General features: G+C 47.1%; 1 protein-coding gene across 1 annotated transcript in view; it reads right to left on the bottom strand.

Moving 5' to 3' along the window:
• Positions 1–18,012, bottom strand: part of LOC122930605 (beta-1,4-galactosyltransferase 3-like) — a 60,703-nt gene that overhangs the window by 10,352 nt on the left and 32,339 nt on the right. The window contains exons 3-5 of the mRNA XM_044284106.1: positions 14,427–14,662; positions 9,393–9,577; positions 8,145–8,149 (exon numbers count right to left, since the gene is read on the bottom strand). Of these exons, the coding sequence (XP_044140041.1) occupies positions 8,145–8,149; positions 9,393–9,577; positions 14,427–14,662 (426 nt within the window). The remainder of the gene's footprint in view (positions 1–8,144; positions 8,150–9,392; positions 9,578–14,426; positions 14,663–18,012) is intronic.

Here is an 18,012-nt window from a genome sequence, read left to right as displayed (position 1 = left end):
AGGGGTGTCGGTCATCTCCCATCCAGGCCTCTGACTTAGGGTGAAGAAAAGGAGGTATCTGACCATCGGAATATCGTGCACAATCCACAAAAACTCCACCCTGAACGGATAAGGTACCACAAATTGTTGGTCCCTAGGCCATGCCTCCAGTGAGCCCTGCTGGACAGTTTCCTGGCACAACCGTCCCTAGTCCCAGACCGCCCTCTGGAGGTCTGAGTCCCAGGTAGGCAGTGCCACCTTCTCCGCGAGAGCAGGGACGTGGTCAGAATAGACTAGACTGCCACATCTCCTGTCAGTTCTACTACCTGCCTGTCCCTAGTCCACTCCTCCGGTGAGCCCTACTGGACCGTGACCCGGTACAGCCATCCTTGGTCCCAGACCACCCGCTCGAGGTCCGAGTCCGAGGGAGGCTGTGCCGCTTGCTCCTTGAGAGCGTTCAGGCTGGCGTCAGCCACTACCGCCACCTGAAACCCCTGACCGGATGTAGCCAGAATAGACGAGACTGCCACGTCCCCTGTCAGGTCCCCGGGACCTGTCTCCTGGCCTCTGACTCGGCAGCCACTTAGTCGGAAGGGGGAAAGTCAGACCCCTGAGGGGCCCCAGCACTCCCCCACTGCTCGTGACAGGAGCTGGTAGTGCCTGCCTCCCCTCAGCTCCTGACCAGTCCAGACGTACTAACCTGGCCCTCTGACATCCCAGTTGAGGCTTCACCTGGCAGCCCTACTTCTCCTGGGACAGCCCTGACCTCATTAGCATCCTCCTCCCCCGCAGCTGTCTGCCCCCTGCTTGTTCCCCAGTCACCACACCTGAGGACAACAGGTTCCAGCAGGCTTGCTGGCCACACCCTGGGGCCTCAGCACAGCAGCCGTGAATGACCCCCTCCCCCTTAAGGGGAGATGCACACATTACATCCCCCACCCCCACAATCCCCATCAACAGGCATGTTAGGTACATTCACAGTATGAGGGGTCGACATGGCATCACATTCTGGGGGAAATCGGACCTCAGGGTGTCAGCAGCCACGTACACAAGCCGCCCCAGGTCCATCCCCAGCAAAACACTGGCAGGGATACTCCTCCCTTACTCCTCGACCAGCGCCCCAGTCCAAATAGGCCTTGGCGACGGTTCTTCGCCTCCAATCCCGGAGACAGTAAGGGATCTTTCGGGCAATAAATCATGGGGTGCCACCAGTTCAGGCCGTACCAGAGTCATCTCAGCGCCAGAGTCTCCAAGTCCCATGGCCACAGCCTGGTCCACAGTGACCGTTTGAAAATTGTTAAGGGTCCTCCGCCAACAGTTTGGGAATCCGAATCTCTGGAGACTCACATTGGGCTGGAGAGGGCTGCTGGAGTTGGAGCACTTGTAGCTGGTGCTCACGCTCGGCCTGTGCATGCTCACGAAGTTCTGCAGCTGCCATGAGGATCTCATAGGCCGCCTGGTCTACTGCCTGGAGTCGGTCTAGGGCAGCTTGTAGGAGAGCAGCCGAGCCGAGAAAGGGGGGGGGGGGGATTTGCAGGTGGAGTGAGGCCCACCGCGGACCTCACAGCCGGCAACTGGCTCCTTGGGAAGCTTTGGCTGTGCTCCCCCTCGCCTTTAAGAAAGTTGCCTTCCACCTGCTCTGTCGCTCATCTAGACTGTGTCCTCCCCGCCACTATTCATAGCATCGGCTTATCCTTAGCCTTGCTTCTTGTGATGCTGGCCATCATTGCCACGGATGATCACTGACACAGACTGCTACCTGATGCACACACACCTTATTGTATTTGCACTCAGACTGTCTAGTGTTGAGCTGATCTTAAGACTACGAAGGCAAAAGCTACCGCTGGTCGTCTTTACTGTCTGGGAGTATGGGTCTCACACTAGTATCTCAATGCCACTTTACTGCCACAAATATGTGACCGCTTGACAGCAACTACGTTGAGTCACGAGACGCGGTATGGTCACTGGTTACCAAGACATGATGTTACGCCCTCCCGGAGGAGCATGTAAGGTCAGCTTAGTACAGTTTACACCGACTCCTCCTGTCCACACGGGCCCAGAGAGGCAACAAGCTGAGGGAGCCTGGTCACTGCCCCAGTAAAACAGCGCTGTCTCAGCCTGGGTATCTGCCACCAGAGTCTCGTTTGATATAAGCCTGGTCCGCTAACGGGATTATATAAGGTGAGAAACCAAACCCACGGTAGCTTATAACTAGGCCGAAACACGGAGGTGGGGGTTCGCAATCAAGATACAAGACAGCACAAGATTAAATTATATGTTTAATCGCCTTAAGGGCGCACTAGAAATAACAATATACACAGAGAATATATACAGTGGTCTGAGGTTACGAATACAGGTAATATGGTACAAGCAGGATTATACAGAGCACAGCTCAGTTACCGCGTAGATGAATGTTCTTTTGGGTTATGATGGTGGAATAGTCCTTGGCTGTGGTCACATGGGGCAGTGATGTCAGCAGTTTCCAGGTCTCTCCAGACACATGAAACGATGTGACCCCCTTTCAGAGAAAGACCCGCCCGCTTGCTGGCACAAGCCTTTTAACCACTTCAGCCCCCCTAGCTTAAACACCCTTAATGACCAGGCCACTTTTTACACTTCTGCACTACACTACTTTCACCGTTTATTGCTCGGTCATGCAACTTACCACCCAAATGAATTTTACCTGCTTTTCTTCTCACTAATAGAGCTTTCATTTGGTGGTATTTCATTGCTGCTGACATTTTTACTTTTTTTTATATTAATCGAAATTTAACGAAATTTTTGCAAAAAAAAAAAAAAAAAAAATTACATTTTTCACTTTCAGTTGTAATTATTTTTTTTTTTAAAAACAGACATCCATGTATAAATTTTTCGCTAAATTTATTGTTCTACATGTCTTTGATAAAAAAAAAAATAATAAAAATGGGTAAAAAAATAAATAAAACAAATTAATAAATAATATGGTTTGGGTAAAAGTTATAGCATTAACAAACTATGGTACAAAAATGTGAATTTCCGCTTTTTGAAGCAGCTCTGACTTTCTGAGCACCTGTCATGATTCCTGAGGTTCTACAATGCCCAGACAGCAGAAACCCCCCACAAATAACCCCATTTCGGAAAGTAGACACCCTAAGGTATTCGCTGATGGGCATAGTGAGTTAATAGAACTTTTTATTTTTTGTCACAAGTTAGCGGAAAATTATATATATTTTTTTCCCTTACAAAGTCTTATATTCCACTAACTTGTGACAGGGGAAAGGCGTCTGCCAGGACATAGGAGCTCCGCCCCAACATCCATACCCACTTAGCTCGTATGCCCTGGCAAACCAGATTTCTCCATTCGCATCAATCGATGTGGATGAATAAATCATTGCCGGGATTCATTTATTTTTTTATATACAAAGTGTTTGCCAAAGCATATGAACGCCGCCTCCTCCTCAGCTCGTATGCCTCGGCAAACGTATCTTTTACTGCAGAGGAGAAATCGCATACACCGACTTGTGTGTAATCTGACAGCAGCGCAATGCTTCTGTCAGAATGCACATCAGTGCTGCAGCTAGTCGATCGGTTGGTCCACCTGGAAGGTAAAAAAAAAAACAAAAAAAAAAAAACCAGGCCGCAACGCAATAAATTTTATAAACTTTATAATAACATTTGAACGAACATATAAACTTTATTTAACTTTTTGAACTGAACGTTAATTCTTTTGCTTACTGGTGATTTATTTATTTTTTTTGTTTGTTTTTTTACCTTTATAGGACAAACTTCTCCTTCCCCATGGGACAATGTGCAAAGCGCAAATCGCCTAAAGATGTGGCGAAGTACATTATGCACTTTGTCCCAGGTGAAAGGAGAGGTTTGCAGCAGCTGTATGTGAATGGGCCCTAATAGCCCTGTGTGCCTGTCCTGGTGAGATGTGATCCCTATGCCAAGTGTACTTGTGTGTGGTACTTCCGGAAACACTCCCCTAAGCATAGGGCAGGGTGGTCAGGACAGAAATAGCGGGTGTCACGTCTTATTCCACTCCTGCTACAGACACAACATCTTTTTCGGGGTGACTGTTGGGTTGAGGTACCGGCAACGACATTGGGGAAATGTCTCTCGTGTAGACGGCTAACTACACTGGTGGATGGGGCACAGAACCTCCTGGGTACAGGAGTTTCTTATTGATCTCTTCCTGAAATTTGAGAAAGGATCCTGTTCTCCCAGCCTTACTGTAGAGAACAAAACTATTATATACAGAGCAAATTGAATCAAATATACAGACACCTTCTTATACCAGCGTCTGGTGCGGCGGGAAAATAAATACAGAGCCAACATCTGGTCATTGAAGTCCACCCCTCCCATGTGAAGGTTATAGTCGTGGACTGAGAGGGGCTTTTCAATGACACTGGTTGCCCGCTCAATTTGTATGGTCGTGTCTGCGTGAATGGAGGAGAGCATGTAAACGTCACGCTTGTCTCTCCATTTCACCACGAGCAGTTCCTGGTTACACAAGGCAGCCCTCTCCCCCCTTGCAAGACGGGTGGTAACGAGCCGTTGGGGGCCTGTGGCCCTTTCACAGAGCTTATACAATTTGACCCGTTACCGGGCACGCTTGCTTGGGATGTATTGTTTGAAGCCAAGGCGCCCGGTAAAATGTATTAGGGACTCGTCTACGCAGATGTTTTGCTCTGGGGTATACAAATCTGGTTGAAGTGGTCTATGAGGGGCAGAATTTTGTGGAGCTGGTCAAAAGCAGGGTGGCCTCTGGGACGGGAGGTGGTGTTGTCGCTAAAGTGCAGGAAACGCAGGATGGTCTCTAAACGTGCCCTGGACATAGCAGCAGAGAACATGGGCATGTGATGAATTGGGTTCGTGGACCAATATGACCGCAATTCATGCTTTTTAGTTAGACCCATGTTGAGGAGGAGGCCCAGAAAAATTTTAATTTCAGAAACTTGGACTGGTTTCCACCGGAAAGGCTGGGCATAAAAGCTTCCCGGGTTGGTGGTTATAAATTGAGTGGCATACCGGTTTGTTTCTGCCACAACTAAGTCCAAGAGCTCCGCAGTCAAGAACAGCTCAAAAAATCCCAGGGCCGAACCGATCTGAGCTGTCTCAACCCGAACTCCAGACTGGGCGGTGAAAGGGGAAACTACAGGTGCGGCTGAAGTTGGGGACTGCCAATCAGGGTTTGCCAGCACCTCAGGGATTCTAGGGGCTCTACGGGCCTGTCTGTGCGGTGGCTGCGACGGGGTAACTACTGCACGTGCCACCGTACCAGCTTCAACTGCCCTTCTGGTGCTCGCCACTTCACCAGGTTGTACGGCAGTGCTGGTACTAGGTCCAGGGAGGGCTGGGCTGCTGGTGTATGCCTCACCACGTAATCCGACAGCGCCAGCCGCACTCTGCTGCCCTTGAACGGATCCTGCGCAACCTGCGGTCTAGCGACACGGGGCCGGGTACGCCGGGTGCTATCAGGGACCTCAACCTCCTCGTCCGAACTTTGGGTCAGAGAGCCACTGCTTTCTACAGGTTCATATTCTGACCCGCTAGATTCGTCAGATGAGGGTTCCCATTCCTCATCCGACTGGGTCAGAAGCCTGTAGGCCTCTTCAGAAGAATACCCCCTGTTTGACATTTGGGCTACTAAATTTAGGGGTATTCCCTGAGACTACCCAAGAAAAAAAGCAAGCCTGTCTTACAAATGGGAGGCTAGCGAAGTACCGGAGGCCGCTGCGATTGATAAAAAATATCAAAACTGATTTTTTTTATCGCCGCAGCACTTGTAAAGTGAATGTGCAGTCATCAAAAAAAAATTAAAAATTTGCGGCGGGGCGGGCGTGGGTGAACGCATGTGTGGGCGACCGATCAGGCCTGATCGGGCAAACACTGCGTTTTGGGTGGAGGGCGAACTAAGGTGACACTAATACTATTATAGATCTGACTGATCAGTTTTGATCACTTACAGATACTATAAAAGTACAAATGCTGATTAGTGATACGCTAATCAGCGAATCAGTGACTGCGGTGCGGTGGGCTGGGCGCTAAACGATCGCTAACTACCTAAACAAGGGGCCTAAACTATCCTAAACCTAACAGTCAATACCAGTGAAAAAAAAAAAAAGTGACAGTTTACACTGATCACTTTTTTCCCTTTCACTAGGTGATTGACAGGGGCAAGAAGGGGTGATCAAGGTGTTAATTGGGGTGCAGAGGGTGATCTGGGGCTAAGGTGTAGTGTTTGGTGCAACTCACTGTGAAGTCTGCTCCTCTGCTGAGACCAACCGACCAAAAGGACCAGGGAAGCAGGGAAGCCATTTAACACCTTATACAGGTCCTTCTCAAATAATTAGCATATTGTGATAAAGTTCATTATTTTCTGTAATGTACTGATAAACATTAGACTTTCATATATTTTAGATTCATTACACACAACTGACGTAGTTCAAGCCTTTTATTGTTTTAATATTGATGATTTTGGCATACAGCTCATGAAAACCCAAATTTCCTATCTCAAAAAATTAGCATATTTCATCCGACCAATAAAAGAAAAGTGTTTTTAATACAAAAAAAGTCAACCTTCAAATAATTATGTTCAGTTCTGCACTCAATACTTGGTCGGGAATCCTTTTGCAGAAATGACTGCTTCAATGCGGCGTGGCATGGAGGCAATCAGCCTGTGGCACTGCTGAGGTGTTATGGAGGCCCAGGATGCTTCGATAGCGGCCTTAAGCTCATCCAGAGTGTTGGGTCTTGCGTCTCTCAACTTTCTCTTCCCAATATCCCAGAGATTCTCTATGGGGTTCAGGTCAGGAGAGTTGGCAGGCCAATTGAGCACAGTAATACCATGGTCAGTAAACCATTTACCAGTGGTGTTGGCGCTGTGAGCAGGTGCCAGGTTGTGCTGAAAAATGAAATCTTCATCTCCATAAAGCTTTTCAGCAGATGGAAGCATGAAGTGCTCCAAAATCTCCTGATAGCTAGCTGCATTGACCCTGCCCTTGATAAAACACAGTGGACCAACACCAGCAGCTGACATGGCACCCCAGACCATCGTCTGTGGGTACTTGACACTGAACTTCAGACATTTTGGCATTTCCCTCTCCCCAGTCTTCCTCCAGACTCTGGCACCTTGATTTCCGAATGACATGCAAAATTTGCTTTCATCCGAAAAAAGTACTTTGGACCACTGAGCAACAGTCCAGTGCTGCTTCTCTGTAGCCCAGGTCAGGCGCTTCTGCCGCTGTTTCTGGTACAAAAGTGGCTTGACCTGGGGTATGCGGCACCTGTAGCCCATTTCCTGCACACGCCTGTGGATGTTTCTACTCCAGACTCAGTCCACTGCTTCCGCAGGTCCCCCAAGGTCTGGAATCGGTCCTTCTCCACAATCTTCCTCAGGGTCCGTTCACCTCTTCTCGTTGTGCAGCGTTTTCTGCCATACTTTTTACTTCCCACAGACTTCCCACTGAGGTGCCTTGATACAGCACTCTGGGAACAGCCTATTCGTTCAGAAATTTCTTTCTGTGTCTTACCCTCTTGCTTGAGGGTGTCAATGATGGCCTTCTGGACAGCAGTCAGGTCGGCAGTCTTACCCATGATTGCGGTTTTGAGTAATGAACCAGGCTGGGAGTTTTTAAAAGCCTCAGGAATCTTTTGCAGGTGTTTAGAGTTAATTAGTTGATTCAGATGATTAGATTAATAGCTCGTTTAGAGAACCTTTTCATGATATGCTAATTTTTTGAGATAGGAAATTTGGGTTTTCATGAGCTGTATGCCAAAATCATCAATATTAAAACAATAAAAGGCTTGAACTACTTCAGTTGTGTGTAATGAATCTAAAATATATGAAAGTCTAATGTTTATCAGTACATTGCAGAAAATAATGAACTTTATCACAATATGCTAATTTTTTGAGAAGGACCTGTATTTATAAATATAAGGTGTTATATGGCTTCTGATTAGAGATTTTGAAAATCGCCAGCCTGCCAGCAACGATCATTGGCTGGCAGGCTGGTGACGAAATGGTTCTTCAACTTTTGCCGGCCCGCGATGCGCATGCGCGGGCCGGCTCAGACCGAAATCTCGCGTCTCGCGAGATGAAGCATGGATGCGTCCAGGAGGAATGAATTGACCGCCTCCAGGACGCATCCGTGCGTTAGACGGTCCGGAGGAAGTTAAACTGTAGCTGGCCCCTCCTCCTCCTGCCTCTGGGAAGGGTTCCCCCCTCCCTGCTGATCCTGGCAGCTCAATGACTTACAAAACCTTTTAGGGTTCATAGCTCCAGCCCAGAAGGTCACAGGGAGCTGGTTATGGGACCAACAGACCCGCCTGGGTTCCGGCTACAAGTAGAGTCCAAACATGGTACAGTCATTTCGTTTCTGTGGGAGATATGTATATCTCCCCTCCCGGGCTCCCTATTACCAAGCTAAGAGTAGGAGCCTGACCATCTTGGACACAGGATCACAAATATATATTTGACTCATGCCTGGGACGGACGGGCGATTCATAATTCCTTATGAACCGCCGGTTCCATGATGTCTGGGGGGAAATGATAGATCTGGGCAAGGGCTGAGACCCCCTGCCGGGAGTTTTCCTGCAGGATTAGCTTGGCCTCCGTGCAGTCTGGGTTAGGTGTGATTATGCCCACAGGTGGCCTCCTTGAAGCCAGAGCCCCTGTGGCGTTCACTACCTCCGCTATCTGACAAGCAGATGGTTGGAATGAGAACTTATTTTGCATGTACACTGACAAAGGTGAAATCAGATGAAAATCATTGCTGCCATTAAATAATGATCCATATTCCTCACAGGAGCATAATGGGAGCTGTAGTTACACAACTATTGGAGTGGCAGTGACTGATGATCCCTGGTCTAAAGTATAGGGTCATATAGATTATTGTAGTGTATGGCAGAAGCATTGCAACATACTGTGTGCGTGTGGATATATATTAGTGTAACATACATGTACATATTAAGTTCAGCACTCAGAGCTTAGGGTACTTTCGCACTTGTGTTGTTGGATTTCAGCAGGCAGATCCGGAAATCCGTATGCAAACGGATAGCATTTGTAGACTGATCCGTCTCACAAATGCATTGCAATACCAGATCAGTCTCTCTGGTGTCATCCAGAAAAACGGATCCAAGATTTATTTTTTCACATTCTTAAAAGGTCTGCGCATGCGCAGACCGGAAAACCGGATCCGTTTTTTCAGAACATTTGGCATTAATACATTTGTAAGTTTCCATCCATGTACACAATGTACTGTAATTCCAATGACAGGTTCAGCTCTGCTACATCTGTATATTTATTCAATGTATTCTACCCATGTAACAGAGGAGTGGTTTTGTAATAGCAGTGCCAAAATGCCCGGCCTTCCTAGTGTGTGTGGCAGCCATGACCCGGCGCTGCATGTGCAGTGCATTACCTGTACTTGAACTTGTCCATGGCGCTGGAGAGATGCTTGGGGTAATGATCGTCGCATATGTACAGATTGTAGTCATTTTCCGGAACGAGGTCAACGTCGTGTAAGATTAAACAGTCCCAGCTGTCGTAGCGCAGCGCTTCTGTTACGCCGATGTTGAGGAGCTTAGCACGGTTAAATGTTGCGTTCCCCGCCTGTGAAGATAAATGTCGCTGTTAGCCGGGAAATTGAGGAAAATCTGCCTCGCGGAGTAATGGAAGTGGTGACTATTTCACGGACCATTACAGGAGGAGGAAAAGGAAGGTGACAATGTTATCCTAACCGGGATTTATCACTGTATGCAGGGAATAAAAGGGGGGTTTATTATCCGCTAAGACGCCAGGAAGAGTTATAGGAGGAATTTTAGGTGTATAAACAAGTCGCTCTCTCTGCCCCTCGCCGGGGGAAATGGCTTGAAATGTGATGGCTTCAAAAAGACCAGAAAACTAAAACGACATACATAGGTGCTCACCTCCTACACTATATACGTATGGAATCAGGCACACAGCCATGTCACCTCCACAATAAAACTCTACGTCCCAGTGAAGGCAGCCAATAGCAGCATCCCCATAACAGAGGGGGAAGGGGGGGCTCTCTGTCACTTCATTACCCTCTCACACCACAATGGGATCGTAGGGCGCTAATAGGAAAAAGTAAAACTTTCCTTTCCTGCAACTCTGATAAATGGCCCCATTTACCCATGAAAGCAACAAGGGATATGTGTGCAGACAGCCTATCCCGCCCCTTATATACCTACCGCGGGATATGTGTGCAGACAGCCTATCCCGCCCCTTATATACCTACCGCGGGATATGTGTGCAGACAGCCTATCACACCTTATATACCCACCGAGGGATATGTGTGCAGACAGCCTATCACACCTTATATACCCACTGAGGGATATGTGTGCAGACAGCCTATCACACCTTATATACCTACCGCGGGATATGTGTGCAGACAGCCCATCACACACCTTATATACCTACCGCGGGATATGTGTGCAGACAGCTCTCACACCTTATATACCCACCGCGGGATATGTGTGCAGACAGCCTATCACACCTTATATACCTACCGCGGGATATGTGTGCACACCGCCTATCACACCTTATATACCCACCGAGGGATGTGTGTGCACACCGCCTATCACACCTTATATACCCACCGAGGGATATGTGTGCAGACAGCCTATCACACCTTATATACCTACCGCGGGATATGTGTGCAGACAGCCCATCACACACCTTATATACCTACCGCGGGATATGTGTGCAGACAGCCCATCACACACCTTATATACCTACCGCGGGATATGTGTGCAGACAGCTCTCACACCTTATATACCCACCGAGGGATGTGTGTGCACACCGCCTATCACACCTTATATACCCACCGAGGGATATGTGTGCAGACAGCCTATCACAACTTATATATCCACCGAGCTAGCTCAGCACACAGGACGTCCTTCATGAGCTCCATGCCGTAGACATCGTAAGTAGGATGTGGTCAGAATAATGGGACTTGACCATATAAAAAGTAAAATATATATATGGGCAATGCAATTTTTATTAGCCTAATAGGACTAGCTGAATTGATTGTGTATCAGCGCTGATGTCATATATCCCCCACGGGTGATATATCTACCTCATACAATTATTTTTTATAAAGTTATTTCTCTTTTACAAAATGAAAAAACAAAAACAAAAGCTAGTGGATCCCTATGAAAATTAATAGGAGACAGTCTGTACAGAACCAAAGGGTGCAGAAAATTCCCATTAAAATCTGCATGGAGTTATCTGCATGTTGCTGCACATTTCACGCTATACATGGCAATTTATTCTGCCGATCTTTGTGCAGTTTTTGGATGAGATTGGTTTAAATTCAGAGGTGAAAGATCTGCAGTGTATATGCCCAACGCGCCAGTGCCATAGGATGCCAAACACCAATCTGTAACACTTCTGATCTACCCCGGTCACCTGTAAGCGCTATTACTGTGAAGTGGAGGCATCTGGGAATAACGAGCAGCTTCACCACAAAGCGCGAGACTACGGAAACTTTTAGCAGAAAAACAGAATTCTGAATATCTCTACAGGGTTCAGGGAAGGTGTTTTCCCCACAAACTGCTCCAAATTCCCTGCTGTGCTCAATAAAATTCTGTCTGCATGTGGTCAGTGCTGGACCACCTCATCATGAACCCCACAACAGTTGCAGACACCACTAGGGGGAGCTCACTGCATACAGCATTAAAGGGAACCTGTCGCCCGGATTTTGTGTATAGAGCTGAGGACATGGGTTGCTAGATCCCCCATAGCTCTGTGTGCTTTTATTGTGTAAAAAAACGGATTTGATACATATGCAAATTAACCTGAGATGAGTCCTGAATATGAGATGAGTCAGGGACAGGACTCATCTCAGGTTAATTTGCATAAGTATCAAATCTTTTTTTTTTTACACAATAAAGGCACATAGAGCTATGGGGACTGGGTATTGCGGATGTGCTAGCGGCCATCTAGCAACCCATGTCCTCAGCTCTATACACAAAATCCCGGTGACAGGTTCCCTTTAAACTCAATAGGAGGTAGAAATCTGTAGGTCTCGAGCTTGTCCTTATGGTGGAAGGTGGTCAGTGATGGACCATCTCATGAACCCTACAGCAGTTGTGGTTGCTGCCACCACTAGGAGGAGCTCACTGAATACAGGTTAGACAGCTAGTATTGAACTTAATGGGAGGTTGAAATCTGTAGGCAGTGTGCTCCTCCTAGTGGTGGCACGTGGTCAGTGCTGGACCATATCACATCATGAACCCCATACCAGTTGCACCTACCACTATGGGGGGCTCACTGCAGGTTTAGATAGGTTGAAGTCTGTAGGCAATGTCCTCTTCCTAGTGGTGGCAGGTGGTCAGTGCTGGACAACTCGCATCATGAACCCCATAGCAGTTGTGTGGTGGTTGTAGCCACCACTAGGGGGAGCTCACTGCATACAGGTGTAGGCAGCTAAGCATTGAAGTCAATGGGAGATAGAAATCTGTAGATAGTGAGCTCCTCCTAGTGGTGGCAGGTGGTCAGTGATGAGGCTCCACAGGAGATGCAGCACCACTAATGCCAGGCAGAAGGAATTTTACTATGGGTGAATAAAATCCACTGCCTGAGCACGGATGAAAAATTATGATTATTTCTCTCTAATTATTGTCATTAATTTGCTGATGTTCCTTTACACTCCTCAGCGAGCGGCCCGATGCCCCATCAGCTGCCAGGAATAGACGAGTAATAAATTATCGTACAGGAAAAAGACTGCAAGGGGTTGGAAGGTGCCAGCTGCATCAGCTCGACCAGAAACCGGACATGTGTCCACTGCGGCCCGAGCCAAGATTTGGAGGTTTAAAGGGTAGGTGCGTTTATGCAAGCAATTCCTTACATTGCTCTGCATAAGAGCTGTAAAACACAAAATGGTAAGAGATCTGTTTAGTTTTAGAAGTCCTGGGGCGACAGACTGCAAAACTGGAGAAGGGTAAAGCCAGTTAGGCCCAGATATTCTCCATCCCAGCCTGCATTAGTAATCAGATTTTTAATTTTTTTTTCTAAAAATATGGAGAACCACAAGTGTGTGTAGGTATATAAAGTAACTGTAAACAAAACACTTGTGACTGAGCCTAAGGTGTTTCCGGGGTTATCTAGATTAGAAAACCCAGTTGAAGAATTTGTAGTACCCCCATTAGGAGATTCTGTATAATAGAGGAATCACTAAGAAGATTACAGCACAGCTACCAAGAGCGTCTAGGGCTCCGGAGGACCCAGAAGGTGTAATACTTTATTTCTCCTGTGGGGGTGGTGCAGGAGAGCTGAACACTAGCTGCCAAGTCCCTCACACAATGGCTAAATTTCACTATAAGGCTGAAGGTATCACAAAAAAAATTAAAATAAAAATCTAAGGTTTAATCTAAGGTTACTCATGGTACTACTCCACTTACCTGCCTACTGATAACATCTGGAGATGGCATTAGAACGTGAAAGGCAGAAGCAAAAAGAAAGTTGCATCAGATCTCAAAACTTATATAGAACAGGACTCTTCATGGTCTGAACATGGAGATTCCTCAAAAAAAGTGTTAGAGGTTTGTGACCCAGCCCATTGCATCTTATCTTGCTCCAGAGGTAGAGCTCAGCAGCAGTAAAAAGCTGGGCCTCCTCTGCTGGGAGCAAGAGAAACCTGGACCAAAATGATAAGTCATCTTCTTGAAGAAAGTACAGCTCCAGAAGAACAGTCATCGGGGTTCCTGAAGCTTAGTGATGGAGGATGATGAGGGACCTCAACAGGTGCAATGTGCTCAGAAGAACCCCAAGCTGAAGTCAACTGGTACTGCAAGTGTGGGCAGAAGGTCTGATAGTAACATAAGATGGTACAATATACAATTTCACAAAAGAATTTGAGCTGTGCAAACCTCATAAGAAACCCACCACCTAGACCAAGGATCGGCAACCTCCGGCACTCCAGCTGTGACAAAACTACCACTCCCAGCATGCACACTTGCTTGACTGTTGTCAGTACTCCCATATAAGTGAATGGAGCATGCTGGCAGTTAAAGTTTCACCACAGCTGGAATGCCAAGGTTGCTGATCCCTGACCCATCCAGGTTTAGTGGGACAGCAACAAATGTTTTGGCTCAGTGACTGGTTGTTTTAGACTTACATCAGTATTTGTGAGCAGGTCAGGGAGAGGATGGCCAAGTGTAAGTGGTAAGTAAATACTGTCTTTTTAGATCTGGGGTCCAATTTAGGGGTTTGAATACACTTCGGGGGGCTTCTTTTTAATAACCTTTTTATCTCTTTAGAAAAATAAATTGTAGAAGTTTCTTACCAAGAAGATTGGTAAGATCCTGGTAAATAGAAAAAATACAAAAATAACAAATGTAAAAAAAGGTTGGGGGATCTCTGACCTGAACCAAGAACTTCAAACCAAGAAACCTATAAAAATTTACAAGAGATGATGCTGAGAAATGCACGTTACCTGATGGACCACAAATATCGTGTAGTGCAGCTGTTGGCGTTGCAGGAAGGGGTGAAGGTAGTAGAGCAAGCTTCGGAGGTGAGACTCTCTGTTCCTGTGTGGTATAATTACAGCTGTGCGGTACCTTCCAAAACAGTGCCTGGGGCTGAAGCTACCTCCAGACGTCACATAGCGGTTCTTCATCTGGATCTTCTTCAAACTTGGCGGCTTGTTGAGCGTTATGGTTAAAGGACCAACTAAAAAGAAGAAAGGCCAAGTCACAACCAAAGAAACCAAGAACAGGTAGTTGAACCCAGGACTCCGCGCTTGGTCAGTGTGGCAAGAGTTCTGCTGATCAAGCGCCAAGCCCAAAAGATACAGCGCAGGCACAGACGACATCAGGTCTCTGCGCTTGTTCTCCTACAGCACTGAGCAAGAGACGAGACCGGGAGATAGAGCGCAGCACAGGTGACAAGTCTCAGCACTTGGAGAGCAGTAGGAGCATGCAGAACATGCGCTGGGACCGAAAGAACAGGAACTCGAGAGACATGGGTATACCCGATGTCTAGCGCTGTCAAACCACAGGAAAGGGGGAAGGAGGGACTAAAGGTGACTGAGTAACAAACTGGTGCTCCAAGAGCTTTGGCCAACCCCTTAGTGCTCCAGTTAGGTCATTGGTATATAAATAGAAATGTGTTTCTCAGCAGTGTGGCCATAGCAGTGCCTGCACAGCCTTCTATTCATTGTTTACCTGCCTGCCATCAACATCGCAGCGGTGAGCAGGTGTAATTACAAGAAGCCGTCCCATTCAGTTCTATGGGATGGCTAATTCCTAGGTCTGGAGTGGGCATGGATACTGCAGCTTTCACCCTCCTGCTGCTGTGGTCTGAAGGATCCAGATCCACCAGTGTACACTCCCTAAAAGCCAAGGAGAGGCCCCTCTTCCCTTTTTTCTGAGACTACGAGTGTGCTCTTGCTAGTTCTTAAGTCCAGTGCACGTACACCATGATTTATTCCCTGCCTGGATGAGGGTGCCTGAGCAACAGGTGTATCTACCTTACTAGTCCCTGCGAAAGGTATGCTGTTCCATTTTTCTACCCATGTACGGACCTCTGCTAGTTTACCGATTCTGACCCTCCACTGCCTGACCAAACTCATACCTGCTTACTGTATTCACCCTCTGCTGCCTGCCCTAACCTTGAACATGTTTCACGTATCCACACAAACTCTGCCTGCCTTGACCCCAGCTTGCTACTGACTATGAGAATAGCCTGATGCCTCAGTGCTTTGCACAGGTGTCTCTAACGCTTGTAAGTCAGCTTCCAACGACACCGGGACTAGTCCAGGAGGAAGCGGCCTGGTGGCTCACCTGCAGCGAAGTCCAGATGCCTGTTTACGGGTTAAAAGGTGAAAACCAAGTGAACGCTAGGATAACGCCCTTAGGATTAGCTCTAGATCACACTAGATGGTTGACACAGTCATTGTCACTGCCCATGACAAGAGTGTGTGAATAGAGAGGTTTGAGGTTCCTACAAGGTAGTTTATGGTTGACAAAAAGGTTGTGGTCATAGAGGGGGAGAGAACAGAGTTTAGATGGGGAGCAGAGGTGGGTGAAAACAAGGTCTAGTGTGTGTCCCCATCTCGCTGGGTGGCTGTGGAGGTCCATTGTGTGAGGCCAAAGAAAGTAGTAAGAGACAGAAGTTTGGAGGCAGTTGAGTGGCATGTGTCAACAGGGATTCTGAAATCCCCCATGATGGTAGGAAGGTGACCTGAGAAGTGTAGCAGCCAGGTATTGAAGTGGCCAAGAAAGGCTGTAGCGGGGCCTGGTGGACAGTAGATGATGGCTATTTGGAGGTTGAGTAGAAGCAGACAGAGTAAACTTCAAAAGAAGGGAGGTTGACGAAGATTAGAGATGGGTTGAATAAGCAGTTACCTGATAGGAGGCCAACACGACCACCAAATCTGTCCGCACAGGTTGTGTGGGTAAATTGCAGTTTTTCCTGGCAGAGGGTGGCTGTGTCAGAGGGTGTCAGCCATGTTTCTGCGAGACCAAGGAAGGTAATTTTTGGGGAAATGAAGAGCTGATTGATGTAGGAAAGCTTATTGCAAACAGAATGCAAGTTCAATAGTGCTCCAGGTGTCAGGTGAATGGGTATGAGGTTAGAGTACAGTAATGAGAGCAGTTAGCGGTAGGGGCTCGGTGATAGAAGTGAGATTAGACAAGGGGGCCCAGGATATGGAAAGAGGTCTCCGGCAGTCCGAAAAAGAAGAGTGGGATAGCAGGTGAGGGTAGGATAAGGCATGAGGCAGCTGAGTGGGTTTAGAGGGCAAAGTTTTTAGAAGATCAGCAGAGGTGAGATGAAGGGATGGAGAGATAAGGAGGTCATTGCTGAGTGTAGGGGTAATGAAATATTAATGTGGGATATGGGAAGAATAATTGTGACTACATAAAGCATAGTTAGTTCTTTAAAATGTAGAGTAAAAAAAATAAATGGCTGATGTATGATGACTTTTGTTCACTTCTGTGTACTTACTAGTTGCACTTGAAGGTGGATATGCAGATAAATCTGGCAGATTATTAGGAATGAACATTCCCTAGAATGCTCGTTCCCCATAATCTGCCCGTGTAAAGGTGCCACAAAACGCTTGTTCATTGGGTGAAAGAATCGTTAGTGCAGGCACGTAAAGTAACATTTATTGCTGTTCAGACAGCACGATCTGCCGCCCAGAAACAAGGCAGCTGCATGAGGAAGAGTTCTCACAATAAGGACCACTTGTCCTTATACTGTGGAGGTGATCGCTGCATGTAAATGCTTCCTTTCCGACAATCGGCTTTAGCTCAGCCATTGTAAGTGCACCTTAAGATGTTGCACAGAAATGACCAGATATCTTGGATTTATATAACTTAGAACTGCTAATGAATGATACCAAGTGTGAAAAAAAGGGTGATGAGGAGCACGTGGCCGAAGCAGAACAGATCAGCATTTAGGATGCCATGAATACCATAGCCGACGCAGCACCCACGATCAACCAAGCATTACCAAACGTGGGGCAAGTATTGTAAATCTTTAAAATAAATAAATAAATGTTTTGTCTACATGCTCCTTCCCAAAAGTCAGATGATCACCAAATCGAATCCTGTCCTGAGGATAGGGAATACTTTTTAGGAAGCTAGATAGCCCGTTATTATAGGGGCTCCTCTGTTCATGATCCTCAGAGTTTGACCTCGGTTAAAACAAGCACGTCTCTGGAGGACCTGTCCTGTATTACATACTGTCCATTGATGTGAATGGACAATGTGCAATGCTTCATATTCCCTGTGGTTGCGCTGCAGAGAACACTTACTGCCACGTTTCCCTAATGATTACAGCTGATCGCTGGGGGTCCTAGAAAGGGGACACTATGTTCTTCTTATAGTCTAAGACTCCTAAAAGGAAGGGAATGTCGCAGTGGAGAAACCCTTTAAAGAGGTTGTTCAGCTTCAACAAATGTATCCAACTCACAATGGAATAACACATTAAAGAGGTATCCTCAACACGCCGTTTAACACTTACCTGCTCCCGGCGCGCTGTCCACTTCCTGGTTTCGGCAGAGGGGGGGGTTCATC

This window comes from Bufo gargarizans, chromosome 3 (genome assembly GCF_014858855.1).
Source record: "Bufo gargarizans isolate SCDJY-AF-19 chromosome 3, ASM1485885v1, whole genome shotgun sequence".
Taxonomy (NCBI): Eukaryota; Metazoa; Chordata; class Amphibia; order Anura; family Bufonidae; genus Bufo; species Bufo gargarizans.
The sequence above is the reverse complement of the archived record's forward strand: the minus strand, read 5'-3'. Positions and strand labels throughout refer to the sequence as shown.